Here is an 18616-nt window from a genome sequence, read left to right on the forward strand (position 1 = left end):
GACAAGATGATTCCACCATAGCAATCTGCACCAACAACTTAAGACACTGGTTCTCCAGGTAAATAGACAAGGAGGAGAGACAGCTACAAAGTGTCTTAGGGACAAATGCTTGATAAAAGAAGCACTTAGTGTGGTCATGAAAAGCACTGAAGCAAAAATGACACCACTCAAGATGGTCCTTATAGAGAATCTGTCTCCCACAATGACATTTTCCTTTTCTGAATGACATGCAAACTTGCAAATGAAAAGCAGAGAGATAAATAGAAAACCCTACTGGGACACTCATTTGAAAATGGCTTGGTAACCAGCACCAAACAAAGGAGCATTCAGACCGATGATCGAAGATGGCATTCAGACAGGCTGCTAAGAAGTTCTGAGGTATGTATGTCTGTATGGCACCTTTACACCCTATGTTGTAAGCAAGGAGCACATGTCTGATGTACTATATCCTAGGAATCCTACGTTTTTGGTATATTAGCCAGACATTTGGCTAATCTTGGCAGGGGACCTTCTAGTGAAGAATACTTCAACAGTGATATTGAATGACGTATACTGAGACTACTACTTCCCTACGGTACACCCTTGAGGGAAATATCTTAGAGCCTCATCACAGATTGCCCTTCTCTACTTAGAGGGATGGCACACACTGAAAATAACCTAGAAAACACTACACCTTTTAAAAAGTATGATATTTAAAGGTATAACAGTACCTCAAAGGAAGGGGAAAAGGACCAGGAAATATACTGCCTAATGCAGATGTGCAATGCATGTTTTTAGTGAGGTTCAAAGATGCCTAAGCCTGGGCAAGTTAAGGATGAGAAAACTTGTACCGTTTAGATATACTTGACAGAACACACAGCTTTCTCTGCCAGTGTTTATGCACATTTTGTCATAACACTATAGTATTATCCTGTTGCACTTAAACATGCATTGTTCTATGCCTTCGCACTCTGCAGACAATCACGGTCTAGTTTCAAATCCTCCCTCATCATAGCCTTAGGGTTATACTTTCAAGGACAAAGATGTGTGGACACTGACACTGCAGATGCACAGACTGTGACCCAGTAACATGATTATGACAGAATTACATTTAATACAAGAGAATGTCTAGTTACATTACCTGCATATTAGTCTGAGTAACAACAGTTGCCTCCTGCCCCCACCTTTAAAGCAGAGGTTCCCAACTGCCCTGCCACTAGATATGCCAGATGCTAATGTTGCTTATCTCACATTATAAATCTCTCTCCTATACGTAGTTTTCAGGCATACCTAACGGTAATAAGCAGAAAATACAGTTCAGATTTCATACCAGTAAAAGCTTTCTATCATACAGCTTAAAGCAAAGGAGACAGTACTGCTCAAAACAAATGTGCCACAGACTGGAGAAAAATGATTAGTCTTTCAGTTTACAACTGAATCTCACCTGGTCTTCACTGAAATCTTTAACTCCAACACAGTACACTCTAGCACCTAATTCTCTTGCACGATCAGCCTATTCAAAAATAAGAAAAACAATGTTACTTCTAAAGCAGCAGTTCATTTACTAATGAGCAATAGGTAAAAGCATCAAAATATATTTAACACTTACCGCCTGTATAGCATAATGTGGCAACGAATCCAGTAGCTCCCCATCTGTCAGAGCCACCACAATACTGGCAGTTCTGCGACCTCCAGCCTTCTCAATCTGTTCATTGGCCTGACGAGACAAATACAAAAGAACATCCTCAACAAATTATAGTAAAAAAAGGAATCAAAGAATCCTCAGTATTTATAATAAAACATATTGTGGCAGAAAATATGGCTAAGCTCTTCAAACATAACCCAGGCTTTACTTTAACTTCCCAGTTATTCTGTAGGCAAGTGCCACTAACGTTACTTAAAGTAAAAGTACTTCCATAATGTGACACTTCATTAGAATGTCCCAGTAATCACAATTTCTTACTATCATGCGTTTTCATATGTACAGGCAAAACTGAAAAAAATTAAAAAATCGGGTGAAATACAGGCTTATATTTCCCTGACTGACTACTATCAGACATACTATAGCAGTTCAGTTGATGGTGTTGATTGACTCCAACATGGTCAAACTTCAGACATTACTAGAACTACATGGGTATTTAACTGGAGCAGTAATCATACTGAAAATGTTGACCAGTTAAATCTTTTTCTGTTAATTTGATATAGAAAGCATTATTCACAACCAGATCTTTGCCTTACTAATGCCCTTCCAATTGTTTTCAGCATTTGTAATGCTACATGTGAAATATAATGGCCTAAATGTTACTATAAAGACTTTAAAAGTAAAAAAAAAGTAATGGACATTCTGAAGCCATGTAGCTGAAATGCTTGGAAGTCCTGAACATTTTTTGCATATATCCAATGGGCCTCCACTACAAGAGGCTTAAGTTATCACACAGTGAAACCTATAGGGCAGGATTCACGATGGCTTGCACGGAGTCTAAGAGCCGTGTAAGACTCCATGCAGCCATCGCGATCCAGGAACAGCCCAAAATCCTGTGTAAGAGAAAGCTAAAATGACCCTTACATGGGCAGGACGTGGATATGCTAATCACCCCACTTGCAGCCGAAAGGCATGCAAATGAGGTAGATTAGCGATCCGCAAAGCTCAAACCAGCCCGTGTAAGAGTCGTGTTAGCTGCAGAAATGTACTCAGTTGACAACTGAGTATGTTTCTGCAAATAACACAATGGAGCCATGTCAGCTCCAAATAAAGGGTGCATATGTGTCAGGCAGCATGCCAATGGCCAAATATGTGGCCATTGGCAAGGTACCCCGATGCAAATATGAGAAAAAAATTATTTTTTTTTTCGGCGATCGCCGATGTTTAAATGCAGCGCAGCCCCGCGCAACATAAAAAGTAAGGTTATAAACCCACAGATGTGGGTTTTATGCACTGCATGGATATACAATGCAGGGACCAGCAGACCAAAAAAGTACAGTTTTGTACCTACCATAAATGTAGATGTTCGAAGATCCACATTGCTGCAGTCCTTACACTTGGGTAGTCTGCTGTCCACGGTCGGCCCGAATATCAAAGTATAAGGCTGACGTCGGTCAGGGCGCATTTAACTGACGTCAGGACATCAGGGTACAAATGCGCATGACCGGCGTCATATCCTCAGTCTTTTCTTGCCCCAGATGTCAGAAGACCTTAAAAATAAAGGTCAAAACCAAAAGACAGCAAACAAATAACCAACCACCCTTGCACCAACTATATGTACAATATATACAATATACACAATATGTACAACCCAACCCACACAACCACCTCCAAATAGAGGGGAAGGAGGGAGGGTAAATTGGACTGCAGCAATGTGGATCTTCGAACATCTACATTTATGGTAGGTACAAAACTGTACTATGTTCTTCATCTCACATTGCTGCAGTCCTTACACTTGGGTAGAATCCCAAAGCAGAGATAAGGGAGGATGGCTAACTATAAGGAAGCAGGAGCTGCCAAAATGCCCTGCAAAACCGCAGTGGCAAAACCAGCCCTGGACTTAGAGTAAAGTGGCAGGTGATAATGCCTAGAGAAGGTATGCACAGAACTCCAAGTAGCTGCCTCCAAAATATCCTTGGTTGCCACTCCCCTCAAAAAAGCTGTGGAAGTGGCAGTAGCCCTAGTGGAATGAGGCCTAATCCCAGCTGGAACCTCCTTGCCATGATGGGAATAACAGAAAGCAATGCAAAACCCAATCCACTTAGAAATAGTTTGTTTTGACACAGGCTTGCCCTGAGAACTCAAAGCAAAAGAAACAAACAACTGCTGAGACTGCCTGAACCCTTTAGTTCTGTCCAAATAATAACGCAACTGCCTGTGTACATCCAAAGTGTGCAAAATCTTTTCCCCTTATTTTGGGGATTTGCATAAAAAGTAGGCAAATGAATAGTCTGGTTTAAAGCCACACTAGAAACCACCTTAGGCATAAAGGAAGGATTAGTACGTAATGATACCCTATCCTTATGGAAAATCAAGAAAGGCTCAACTGCCATAAGGGCTTGTAATTCAGAAACCCTTCTTGCAGAGGTAATGGCCAATAAAAAAGTAGTCTTCCATGATAAATATTTCAACTCAGCAGTAGCTGCAGGCTCAAAAGGTTGTAGAGTGAGTTTCTCCAACACAAAATTGAGATCCCAAGCAGGAGTAGGAGCTCTTCGTGGGGGTCTTATATTCTTTGCCCCTCTAAGAAATTGCTTGAACAAAGGATGAGAAAACAATGGCGGGTCGCAATCATAGTGAGCTGAAATTGCTGCAGCATGAACTTTAATAGAAGAGAAAGACAAACCTTTGTCTAGTAACTCAGTAAGATATTGAAGAGCCACACACAAATTAGGCTCAGAAACATCAAAATCTTTTGCTGCACTCCAAAATAAAAATCTCTTCCATTTATCAGCGTACACTTTCCTTGTACTAGGCCTTCTAGCTTCCAAAATAACATTCAAAACTTGCTGAGGAAGTGGAGGCCCATTATGGTTCAAAACAGAATATGCCAGGCTGTTAGGTGCAGAGAGTGAAGCTTGACATTGAGCAAATGGCTGTCCACCTGTGACAACAGGTGTGGAATCGAAGGCAAAGGCCATGGAGGCTTCCGTACTAGACTTCTTAGTAATGGGTACCAGTGCTGTCGAGGCCAATCTGGAGCTATTAAAATCATCCTTGGCTTGTCCTGTCTGACCTTCAGAAGTACCTTTGGGAGGAGAGGCAGAGGTGGAAAGGCATACACATGAAGATTGCTCCAATTGAAAGAAAGAGCATCCACTCTCCAAGCTGTGGGATGAAACCTTTTCGTGCAAAACTTTGGCAGCTGATGGTTTAGTGGAGAAGCGAACAGATCTATGTCCGGAGTTCCCCATGACACTGTCAATTTCTGAAATACCTGAGGATCCAATTTCCACTCGTGGGGATCCATAATCCATCTGCTCAACACATCTGCTAAGGAGTTCTGTGCTCCTGGCAGAAACCTTGCCTGAAGATTGAGCTGTAAACTGAGAGCAGTCTCCCACAAAATCATTGCTTGCCTGCATAGAGGATAAGAATACGTTCCCCCTTGCTTGTTGATGTACCACATGACAGTTGTGTTGTCTGTTAGAATCAACACCTGTCCTGGAAGAAGGAATTCCTTGAAAGCTATTAATGCAAACTGGACTGCTAACATCTCCTTCATGTTGATATGTAGATGTTGTAGTCTGACAGGCCACTTGTTTTGTATCCATTTTCCATTCAGATGAGCTCCCCAAGCTTTGTCTGAGGCATCTGTCGTTAAAATCTGACTTGCCTCTGGCGGGTCACAGAGAGTCCCTTGTTTAGGTGACATTCCTGAGCCCACCACAAAAATTCCTTCTGAATGCAAGGTATTATTTGAATGACAGTGTCCAGATCCTGGCAGTGCTGTGTCCATACATTTATGAGATACCATTGTAGCTTCCTCATATGCAGTTTGGCATTGGGAAGCACCAGAATACAAGATGCCATGAACCCTAAGGCTTGAAGGACTGTCCTTGCAGTCAGCCCGGACTGATGAGATAGTTGATGGAAGTAAAGGGATAGACTCTTCTGTTTGTCCGGGGTTATAAAGGCCATCTGGGCTGCTGTATTCAGTCTCACACCCAGAAAGCACATGTCTTGAGAGGGTACTAGACTGGACTTTATTTCGTTCACAGAATACCCTAGGCATCTTAGCACTGCTATCACATATTCCAAATGACGAAGAAGCTCTTCCCTTCCTTGAGCCAGAATTAGGCAGTCGTCCAAATAAGGATAGATCTGTATTCCTTTTAGTCTGAAGAAAGCTATCACTGGAGCCAGAACTTTCGTGAACACTCTGGGCGCAGTAGATAAGCCAAAGGGCAATGCAGAGAACTGATAGTGAGAAGTCCCAGCTCGAAATCGCAGATACATTCTGCAACTGAGTCTGATAGGAACATGAAGGTAAGCCTCCTTGAGATCCAAAGTTACCATCCAATGATCTTTGCCCAGCAGAGGTAAAAGCTGCTGCAACGTCAACATTTTGAACTTGGGAATGTCCAGATAAGTGTTGAGGATAGATAAATCCAAAATTGGTCTCCACGTGTTCCCCTTCTTTGGTACTAGGAACAGGCGAGAATAAAATCCTAGGCCCACTTCTGGCAGAGGGACTGGCTGTATGGCCCCTAGTTGGAGCAACAGAGAAACCTGTTTGTGAGCCTCTATTCTTTGTTGAGGAGGAACGTCTGGCATGCCTTTGAAAGGAGGCAAGGTATGGAAATAAAACCTGTAGCCGTGGTGTATGATATCCAATACCCATCTGTCCTGGGCAATTAAACTCCAATTTTCTTTGAAAAGTGCCAACCTTCCTCCCAAAGGTGCTGCCAGACGAGCAGGCTCTGGCAGCTGAAAAGGTAGGTCATTGGGTCTGTTTACGAAAGGACTGACCCCTGCCCTCACCAAGACTGTGCAGGAGAACGCCGTGTTCTAGGCCTGAAAGAGCCCTGAGCTCTGCCCTTACCACGTCTAGATCTACCCCTAGACTGGGAATCATAAGAAGGATACGTCCACCCCTTAGTAGGCCAATTTCTACTAAACTTTGGAGGCTGGACCTGCAAAAAATCTTTAACAGTCTGCATAGACTTAGCCTTGTCTTCCATTTTCTTTAAGACTGTCTCAACAGGAGGACCAAACAACATGTCAGATTGTAAAGGAGCATCTAAAATCCTTGTTTTAACATGTTCAGACAAATTCTAATCCCTCAGCCAGGCGTGCCTGCGAAGAACAGTCCCAGTGGCAGCCACCCTAGACGAGGCCTGTACAGCATCAAAACCACATTGCAAAGAATGCTTACCCACCTGTTCAGAAACATGGACTAAATCTTGCAACTCTTTACAATCAATACCAACTGCCAGAGCATCAACCTTAGACTTCAATTGTGAAAGGAGATAGTTTTGGTATTTCAACATGTGAAACTGGCAATTCAGAGCCCTCATAGCAAGAGTGGAAGAAGTATAAACTTTCTTTCCCCATCTAGCCAAGGCTAGCCTCCTTATCTGTAGGAACCGGATTCTTAACAACAGAAGCCTTAACACCCTTAGGCCCCTGGCTAACAGTTTCTGGGTCTGCCCTAGGACTCGATACTTGTGAACTTCAGGCACCCTGTAATACCTATCCGGCTTAACAGGAGCAGGAGGCAAAGAATCAGGATTAAGAGAAGCCTCTGTAAAAACATCTTCCACTACATCCAAAACAGGAGGTATAGCCAAAGGCCTATGCTGGGGTAAAAACAGAAATTCCCTAAGCCTTTTCCTGGAATCAGAGAAGTCCTGACCCTCCCACTTAAAATGCTCCCTCATGGAATGAAGAGTTTCTGAAAAAGAAAAATCCTCAGGAGGAGTAGCAGAAGGAGTAGAATCATCCACATCAGAATCAGAATAAGGAGAGTACTCCTGCAAGTCTTCAGCCAAAGACTCTGAAACATCTGAAGCTTGCTCAAAACCCCCCAGCTCAGGCTCCACCCTAGGTCTCTTAGCAGGAGGGGACATAGAACCCTAATCAAAGTAATCAAATCTTCTGCCATTTTAAGCATATGCTTCTTGGGCATAGTACCTGAAGAGCTAGGGGTAACACCAACTGAAGCTAAACCTGGCCTGCCCCTGGGAGAAGCCTTAGTAACAGAAGGAGAGGGCCTAGCCACCTTAGGAAGGGAGGGGAGTATAGTAACCTGGGAAGCCCCCTCAGCCTGACTTGCCTCCTGAGAGGCCACATCTTGCAATAATAAGGTCTCACTCTGGGAACACAAAGAAATCTCCGGTGGAGCCACCGGCTCCACCGACACCTCTAAAGAACCGGCGTCCGGTACAGACGGTTCTTCTAGCCTAGGCTTAACTGTCTTGTCCTTGCGCTTCTTCGAGGAAGCGGGCGTCGGAGCATCCGGCGGCATTTTATAATTGCACCGCTTCCCAAAGACTAACCTTGCACAATCCAACCTTCTCTTTATAGTGTGTTTATTAAATCTAGCACAAGAGCGACAGCCAACAACGTCGTGCTCAGGCCCTAAGCAAGGAATACACAAAGTATGATAATCTCTATGCGGTATCTGTTTCCCACAAGAACGCAATTATTAACTTTTTCTGACATCCGTAAATGACTGAGGCAAGAAAAAACTAAAATATTCCCCAACGGGGTACTTAGCCAACTTTGAACTCGGTCTGAAACTTCTAAATCGAAAAATTTCAGAACGCCAACCGGCACTTGCAATGCTGCTTCTGCATCGGACCATGCGGCAAAAAAGACTGAGGATATGACGCCGGTCATGCGCATTTGTACCCTGACGTCCTGACGTCAGTTAAATGCGCCCTGACCGACGTCAGCCTTATACTTTGATATTCGGGCCGACCGTGGACAGCGGACTACCCAAGTGTAAGGACTGCAGCAATGTGAGATGAAGAACATCAACATGGCCACCGTTTAGTGGTTGCTAAGGGGGGAAGCTGAGTCTAAGACATGTAACTAAGCATTAGTAGGCAATCCTATGTAAATGAGTGTTAGGATACTGAATCCCACTGTCACATAGCAAATGAGCACATTCCGAGTAGTGTAAGAGTTACATAAGGAGGAGGAACAGAGTAGGAGATAGGTGACATCACAGGGGGGGAATGGCAGAAAGAAATGCAGTTCATTGGAGGTCAGTGTTACATGACAGATGTCAGACACATATCATGGAAAGAGGAGTGCCACAAGATAAGCATGGGAAAGTCAAGAAATGGAAGGTGTACACTGTTGCCAACACCAAAGTTTCTTGCTGGGCGTGCATGCACACATGTGCGTGCCAGAAGGCACGAGTAGGGCAGTGTGCGTGCGTGTAAGGTAGACTGAGCATGTGGGAGTCTGTAGGCAGACTTGTAAGACTGTTTGCACTGGTGCGCGCGTTTTAACCCGAATAAGTAGATTCTAAACTGTGTAAGCATGTGCGCGCGTGTATAAGCCACTGTGAGCGTGTTTCCGCTGGTATGCGTGTTGCTCCCCCCTGAGGAAACAGAAAGGAAAAAGGAAGCAACAGAAATAGTAGGAAGCTAGCAGGGAATACTGCTGGAGCTAGCAGGTGAAAACAATTAGAAGCAGGCAATTATACAGGCAGAATACTTGCCCAGCCCAGCACTTAAAAGTCTGCAAACAGCAGTGCAGTATGATTCTCCCAAGAGACACTGCAAGACAGGAGTAAGCTATTAGAAGTGAAAACTGAAAAAGCTTCACTCAGACCAAAAATGCTAGGGGCTGCCATAGCTGTCATAAGGAGACATAGGTGACTTGCTGAGGGTGGTGACAATGCAAATGCTGCCAGACAACCCACAGTGAGGAGACGGAGAAGAATGTACAGGCCCAGGGTCATCTACCAGGGGTTACATGAGCTGGAGATAGTGGAGCGCTATAGAGTGGACAGAGACCTCCTGCAGCAAATTGTTGAGCTGTGCAGGCCACGCCTCACACACAGAACCAACAGAGGGGAACCCATCCCAGTGGAAACCAAGGTATGTGTTGGCTTAAGAATACTAGCAACAGGTACCTTCCAGAGACCAACTGGTGATATGATGGGGATCTCACAGGCATCAGCATCCAGGGTACTGCACCAGTTCCTGGATGCCATGTCAGCACATGTCGGAGATCATGTATATTTCCCCAATTCCCGTGAGGCATTGGCCAGCAATATGCGTCTCTTCCAGCAAATAGCGGAATACCCTGAGGTAGTGGGTGCAATAGACTGCACGCATATACGCATCAAAGCACCAGCTGGTGAGCGGGGTAGGGCCTACATTAACCGCAAGGGCTTCCCCTCCATCAACTGCCGGTTCGCATGTGATGTCCAGGGCATAATAATGAATGTGTGTGCTGGCTGCCCTGGAAGCTACAATGATTCCCATATCTGGCATCTGACGCAGCTGTACCAGACATTTGCCAGTGGGGACATCCCACATGGTCACTTAGTAGGGGATGCTGGATATGCACTGGAGCCGTGGCTGATGACACCCATCAGAAATGCACACACACCTGAACAGGAATGGCATAATGAGGCACATGCACAAACACGAAATGTAATCAAGCATGTGTTTAGGCTGCTCAAGTCATGGTCCCGGTACCTGGACACATCTGGTGGAGCCTTGCAGTACTCACCAACTACATGTACCCAAATTGTCATGGTATGTGCTATGCTACATAATATGAGTCTGCGAAAACAGCTGCAGCAGGATCAGCATAGGGCTGGGCCAAACAGCCCCCCACCATTGCCAAGTCAATCACAGGCAGAGCGTGACTCGGAGGAGGAACAACCTGAGCCTGCCCTAGTAGGCAGAAGGAGGTGTGCCCAGTATGCCTTGGCAACGCATAGCACATACACTGGCTCAGTAGGGACCCTGGAAATTATACCTCTCTCTGACTCACACATATAGTAAAAGGGATGCCTAAGTTGACACAACCTGCCTTCAAACATGTACGGGGAGTGTAGTATGTGCATCCAACATAGGCAGCCCTGCAGCACCACCTGAGGCATGATTGCCATGTGTTAAGCAATGTAACACCATGTAGTATATGCAAACTTGATGACCCTGACTAACATCCTACCCTCACCAAGCATGATGCCACAATATGAAGATGAGATGATCAATTGCAATAATTGGCTGAAGTATTGCTGTTAGTCAAAGGGGATCCAATGTGTGCCAGCCTGGGATGACATGCTGAGCACGACATGATGCTCCACCTGCTTGGGGTGGCGTGCACCTATCAGTCCTGGCCTTATGGATACTGGCAAAGGCTGTTGTTACCCCCAGCATGCCTTGAATAGGTAAGGCTCAAAACACAAACCCACCTCCATAGGTATCACAAGGGATAAGAACCTAGATGTAATGCTACCCAATGCCAGAAATCTAAACAGCAAGATGCATGCAGTCTAAACTCCCCTCAGCATGGAAAATGTTGATATCTGTTCTGTAACAGAAAACTGGGTCAAGGCTCACAACAGCACCCTAACACTACCAGGTTACACCTCATACTGTGCTTTACAGCCCCAAAACATGGGAGGGTGACTACCAACAATTGTCAAGGATAACCACACCCCCATGTTGGTACCACAACAGGAAGCAGCATGGACTAGCCATGGTCAAGTAACAGTGGCTAAAACTGCCTCCCAGTTTATAGCCTGCTACAGACTACCATCCTAACACCAGGAACTGCACTTGGCCTATGTTGGAATACATGAATATATCAAGCTCTCCAAACCACATTATATTGGGTGACTGAAAATACCCAAACATAGACTGGGAGCATTATTCTAGCTCCAACACTCTAGGACAAAGGTTCCTAGAATCCATAAACCAAAATGCTCAGGAACAACGTACCACTCCCACAAGAGGGGTAAGCATACTGGATGTGATAATCAGCAATATGGGTACTGTATGGCCAGATGAGAAGTGTACCCCTCACTGGTAAGATCAGACCATAGAGTAATCACACTGGATATACACAACCTGACCACAGTCCCTGGCCAGAAAACCACAGTGAAAAACATGTGTAAAGCAAATGTTGCACTCCTCCAAACTGATGTGGAATCCAGTAAAGGCCCTTTGCCTGTGTAAAATATGGGCCACACCTCAGAACCCGTTATACATGCATTCCATGAACAATGCCAGGAATGCATGGATTATGCAATCCCAAATAAAACCAAGACACAATGCCATACAAGCAGGCATCTGGCATGGTGGACCCCAGCCATTACCAAACCATGCAAGAGAATGAGGAAGCTACTACATGATAGAGCAAACCTAAAAAGGGAAGTAATCTCTGATCAGTATTATGGCAATAAAATATGTCCACTCATACAATCCACTAAGGCCAGCTACAACAAGTTGAATCTGTGAATCTTAAGGCAATGTTACACCTGCCCCATGTACACAGATAACCCTCTCCTCCCCCCAAGAAATACAAATATATGTGAGAGATGCAACCATTTATCCAAACCGGAGGCTGAGCTCTCTCAACTCAGTACTGTCAAAACTAGTCAGGAGGAGAAGGTAAACACACACACCACAAACCCAGTCTCACATAGACCTATCACAACTGCAAACCAAAGACAAACACAGAAAAACATTCCTGGAAGCTCTAATTACAAACACACCACATCAACAGAGGCCTCCAAAGCAAACACCCAAGCAACCACTACCTCCAAACATAGCACATGCAACACATAGTACACAAAGCTGGTGTGCCAAACAGTCACAGTCCAGAAGGAGAAACAACATGCCTGATACAGTTGTAATAGGTGACTCCATAGTCAGACACACTGCTGACCTGCTCACCAGACTGAACAAGGGAAAGTAAGCTGCCTGTAGGCTGCTACAATATGCCACATAACACAAGCACGCAGGTCACCCCAAAGCAAGTACAAATATGATGCAGTCATTGTCCATGCTGGTGTGAATGACCTGAGACGTACCTCCCCGGACTACATGAAAAGAGACATAGATGAGCTCTCCGATTATGTAGGTCAGGCCGGTATGACTCTGACCTTGGGCAGCATCCTACCTTCACCAAGAATGATGCCACAGTACAAACACAGAATGATCAGCTCTAGCAAGTGGCACAATTACTGGTGTCATTCCAAGGGGATGCAATGTCTGTCCGCTTGGGATGTCATGCTTGACAAGCCACACTGCTTTGCCAGGGATGGCTTGCACCTGTCACCCCTGGGCTTCTGGATATTGGCTAAGACTCTTGCCACCTCCATAGAGCCTTTTGTAGGCAAGGCTGAAAAGACTAACCCACCTCCCTAGAAAACATAAGTGGAAAGAAACATAAGGGTAATGCTGCCCAATGCCAGACATCTAAAAATCAAAATGCATGCTCCTGAGGCCCTCCCCAGTATGGAGAACATCGATGTCTGTGCAGTGACAGAAACCTGCAGCAAGGCTCCTGACAGCACACCAGCACTACCAGGTTTATACCTCATATCATGCGTCTTGGCCCCAAAACCTGGAGCAAACCATAAAAGGAGGGGGAGTATCCATATTCAGCAAAGATACCCACACGTCCAGGTAACTGACAATGCACGAAGCATCGGAGACCACCCATGTGCAACTAGCCATAGGCAAAACTGCTGTACAGTCTGTAGCATGCTACAGACCACACTCTCACACACAAGAACCCCACTCAGCCTTCCTGAAGACACTAGACAGTATGAATGTCTCACCAAATACCAAACAAGGTACTCACAAATAACCACATAGGTGGTAATCCATTACGTATGGAAGGAGTAATCAGGGACCTAGGGACACAAGTGGACAGCAACCTGTCATGTGACACTCACATTGCCAACGTGGCTAGGAAGACTTTCTATATTGGCCACCTTATCATGAAAGGAATCACATCTACGTCAACAGAGGTCATTGTGCCCCTACACTGTTCTCTTATCAGGCCCATAATTTAGTACAATGCCTCATTTGGGATGTACCTCACCAGACACCTGCAGCAGTTAGAAAGACCTCAAAGGTACCTCACCAAGAGGATAAAGGGTCTCAGATATATGTCATATGCTGCCTGGCTGTAGACACTCCAGCTGTATGCAGTCACATACTCCCTACGCAGAGGCATTGTATGCCTATTGTACAAGGCCATGTCCAACACAGGATTAATGGACATGCTCCACCCCAGAAAACCCAAATCCATCAGAGCTGTGAGAGCGAGAGATGTCAACACATAATGAAATAGGATGTGCTGGAGGGACAGATACATAACCCAGAGGCTCCCTACACCGCGGAATGGAATCCCACTCCATGTTAGGCAGAGCCCCTCACTGACTCTCTTCAACAGGAATCTTGCCAAGTGGATGGGTGATCATAGATGTACACTGGGGGTCTTCACTGTGTCACGTCTAGACAGAGGCACAGTAAAGTAAATCCTAAATGGCCATAATATTCACATAGCAAGGGGTGGCAAAAGCCACACACACTCTGGCTAGGCTTATAAATGCCCTAGGGCAGATAGCCTAGTATGAACCTATGAAGATACAAATTGTACAGGACACCAAGAATAATCAAAAGGCTTTCTTAACTGATGGTAGGAACCTTGTTGGGAATTCACAGATATGCTCTGAATCACTCAAATAATACAAACAATATACCAAACACACACACATTACCAACATCCAACCTGACAGGTTCAGTGCAAACTCCCCCCCCCCCAAATGCCAAATATCTATCCCAGCAGAGTGCTGGCCCCCTGACAATGCAGATGCTGTAACATCCAGCATCTACAAAGCAAAACACACAGCATCAATGGTACGAGATGGTGTCCTGGGCTGAGTCCAACATGGACTCCAAGAAGAATGGAATGCCATATAACACTACTGCTCAATGTCAGCCTTACCACACGATATGTACCCAAAGAGCAGTGTACAACAACAGTGGTCCTTCTTCACAAAGGTGTTGCCTGAATGGATACTGCAAACTACCACCCCAGAATCCTGACAAGCTTGATCTGCAAAGCTATGGAAAGGATCAGCATGTACCTCAGACATAAAGATATTGGGGACCTACTGACACTGGACCCTACCCAGTGTGGCTTTCTTAAGTGCAGATCATGCCCCTTAAACATGTTTGACTCATTTGAAACAGTCATTAAGGCCATTGACGAGGGGAATGTGGACCACACAGCCTAGCTGGACCTTGCAAAAGGCTTCCATACAATACCCCACGTGTTCATTATAGATAAGCTCACCAGCTTAAATATAAACCCCTATCTCAGTAGAGGGGTTGCAAACCAGCCCAAGGACAGAATTGACATGGTCAGAAATGCTGCAGCCATGTCAGACTATAAACCAGATACAACTGGCATCACACAAGGCTCGGTCCTGGGAGCTCCCTTGTTTGGTATATATGTCCCATAGGTACAGGCCAACATGGAAGGACTGTGTCTGAACAAGTTTGCAGAGGACTACAAACTGGCCACCATATCTGACCCTCCAGCTGACACAAGCATCCCACAAAAGGGCCACATAGAAACAGACAATTGGTGCCATAGCCATGTCAGCAAGCTAATTGCAGAAAAGTGTATAGTCATCCCCTGTGGATATACAGTAAGTGCCCACCAATTACCACATAGTTGTTAACCCATTAAGTACTGAAGTAGTAATGAGAGACCTGAGGACACAAGTTGATAGATATGTTGCACTGGACAAGCATGTGGCTGTAGTGGTTACAGAAACATACCATATACCCACCTAATCATGAAGGTAGTCAGATCTAGATCAGGGGAGGTCATTGTGGCTCTGCAGTCATCCTTCATCAGCCTCACAATTGAGTACAATGGCCCTTGTGGGATGTACCTCAGCAGACACCTCCATCAACTGGAAAGACCCCAAAAGTACCTCACCACGAGTATCAAAGAGCTCGAACAGATGCCATGTGTTGGCTGATTAAACAAACTGCAGCCTCACAATTGAGTACAATGGCCCCTGTGGGATGTACCGTAGCAGACACCTGCAGCAACTGGAATGACCACACAAATACCCCACCAGGAGGATTGCAGACCTGTAACAGATGCCATGTGTTGCCTGAGTAAAGTAACTGCAGCTCCACACAGTGCCATACTGCCTGGCTGGAGGTGAACTGTGCCTGATGTTTAGAGCCATGACCAACCTGGTATCAATGGACATTTGGCACCATGTAAACACTGAATGCTGGTGACCTATGCAGCTGACAGGCCTGAACCCCAGCACAGACATAAACAGGACATGCTGTACTTATTGGTCCACAACCCAGAAGCTCACTCCACTCATGACTAAACTACCACTACAGGATATCCAGGGAGTCCCTCAGTGACTGTCATCCAGAGGAATCATGACGACTGGATGGGAGATGGCAGGTGTACCCTGGATATCACCTGTATGTCATGGGTAGACAAAGGCACAGCACACTAACCGTGGCATATGTCATGGCAAACACCAGTAAATGTGTGTTGAAGGATAAACACTCTCTGACTAGCATTACAAATGGACTAGGGCACATGGCCATTGTTTGTCACTGTCCACACAAGTTGTGGAATACAATAACAATGTCGGACAATCATGTACTAAGCTGTCCATATCTGAACAAAATGCAACATGGTCATATCTGCACAACTGGCCCTCAACCAGTCTGGTGTGCTCACTATAAATATTACAAGCAATGATAGGACTGAAACCGATCATACTGTCCACCACAGTGAAAGTTTTGCACCAGTACACTATACAACAATACAACTGTTTGGTCAGCAGGAAAGGATGATGACAACTGTATGCAAACTAACCCATGGCGACCCTGCAGGCACAGCATAATGCCCGTTAGGTTCAGACACACAGCAGTTGGGCAGTAAGAACACAAACTGATGTCCAACACTCAACTGTACATGTGATATATAGATGGCGTCCACACACAAACAGAAATGTGGTGGTCCACAGATCCAAACACAAGGAAAGGTCAAACTGGGCATGCTCGCACACTTAGATAAATAAGATGTGGCAGTCAAGAAGCCATACAGACTGTGAACTGGGCATGCTCACACACTTAGGCCATGTCACAGTTCAGCAGCTGCACACACATATCTGGCATTTCTATGTGTTAACACAGGAACCTCTCACAATACAGACATTTGCCCAGTGCACACAGTGAAGTTACAACAGAGACATAAGTAAAGTACTGGATCCTACTCATATGCAAACATCTCCCACAGTACACACGTTGTTTATAGAGATAGGGAAGGCTATGGCAATAAAGACCCACAAACAATATATGAGCAACAGATACATGCATCTGACAGGTAAACATATGGCCGTAGAGTGCAATACCTGACCGTTGTCCCTAGGGAATACAGAAGGCTATCCACAGTGTATTTGGCGTCTGCCTCCACAATACAGTAGGCCACTGTGCCTGTGCAAAGTTAATGCATAGATATGCTCTCCCCCTTACTGACGGATAGTAACAGATGTACATACCTCTTCATCCATAATGATGTCAGCACACTATACATATGTCAGGAGCAGAAATTATACCCAGTAATGTGAATAGCGCGCTCTGCTACTGCGTCTCTAACAAGTGTCATAACATAGTTAGGTAGGGGTTTGAATCCTGCAAGTGCCCAGTGTGTGTGTGACTGTGTATGGGGGAGTAGTGTGTGCAATTCCATGTGTATGAGAAATGTCCTTTTGGCAACTAGTACTACACAAAACATGCTGCATATTCCACTGTCTAAACACTGATGATGTCAGCACCCTATAAGTACAGCAGGAGAAAGCAATCCCCCAGTAATGCAAATAGCGTGCTCTGCTTATGTGACTCTCACAAGTGATCTAACATAGTTAGGTAGGGGTTTGTATCCTACAAATGCCATGTGTAATTTTGTCACACAGTTTGTCCATGTGTGTGGGGTGTTGATCCCAATATTGCACGACATACATTACATCAGTAATGTCAATGCACACATGATGTAAGTGTGTGCCACCTACACATATGTACCTGTGAACTGCAAGGGTTCCCATGTCCGAAGCCTGCCTCATATGAATACATGGAATATGCATCAGACAACTGTATGACTGGGGTGGTCTGTGCAGGGGTTGCATGTGGTATGTGACTATACAGTGTGGGTTGTAGATGGTGTCATCCCACCAGCGAGGGATACATGATTGGTCTGGAGCATATAGTCCACATGTTGGTGATAAACAGGTGCAGCATGTTGTCACCACTTGTGGGAGTGGTAACAAGTTGTTCCAAAGCAATGCAGGGAATGAATGACAAGACACCTTCAGATAGGGTCTTGCAGCTAGAATAATGCTCACACTGTATGTTTGGGTAGTTGCAGTACAACCATATAATGGTGTGTGTAGAGACCGTCATATTCCCAGTGTTGTCAGGAAGGCCAAGTGGGTTTCCTGGGTATGGGAGTGTGGTGTGTGCCAGGCTATGAACCTGAAGGCAGTCTAACCCACTGTGTGTTGCACATGGAGAGGCTCTGATGCTTTGTGCAGTGCCACCAACCTGGGGGTGTGTGTATCTGAGGTGCCTTTGGATACATCCCCCCTGTTCTGTTTTGGAGCATGTGTAGGGGATGACAAGCATGGTATCAGGAATGACCTGGCACTGATGGTGTGCACCTGGGAGCCTTGTACCAGGAGTCTGTTACTGCACAGATATTGCTTTACCCCATGCCAAGGACAGTTTCCACTGCATGCATCTTGAGGTTTACACTGCTGCTGTTAAGTAGCATTGTTATTAATGTCCCATCCCATGTGCTACCTGTGTAGGTGGCTATGTAATGTCAGCCTTGCATACAAAGGCAGTATATGTGTGTAGCAACAGCCTCTGCCAATATACAACGGCCCATGGGTGACAGGTGCAAGCTGTCCCAAGCAAAGCAATGTGGCATGTCCAGCATGTAATCCCACACTGACAGGCATTGGATCCTCTTTGGATGTCACTGAAAGATACGTTAAGTGCAGAAACCGATGATCCTGTCTACATATTGTGGCAGCATTCATGGTGAGGGTGAGATGCTACCCAAAGCCAGGGTCATACCAGCCTGTGCCACAACCTCAGAGAGCCCCTCCAT

General features: G+C 45.3%; 1 protein-coding gene across 1 annotated transcript in view; it reads right to left on the minus strand.

The window, feature by feature from the left end:
• Nucleotides 1-1393: 1393 nt before the first annotated feature.
• Nucleotides 1394-18616, minus strand: part of LOC122792789 (anthrax toxin receptor 2-like) — a 465974-nt gene continuing 448751 nt past the window's right edge. Inside the window, exons 5-6 of the mRNA XM_044060359.1 lie at nucleotides 1589-1696; nucleotides 1394-1492 (exon numbers count right to left, since the gene is read on the minus strand). Of these exons, the coding sequence (XP_043916294.1) occupies nucleotides 1394-1492; nucleotides 1589-1696 (207 nt within the window). The remainder of the gene's footprint in view (nucleotides 1493-1588; nucleotides 1697-18616) is intronic.

The sequence above is a fragment of the Protopterus annectens genome, chromosome 2.part0 (genome assembly GCF_019279795.1).
Source record: "Protopterus annectens isolate FY-2018-M chromosome 2.part0, PAN1.0, whole genome shotgun sequence".
NCBI classification, from domain to species: Eukaryota; Metazoa; Chordata; order Ceratodontiformes; family Protopteridae; genus Protopterus; species Protopterus annectens.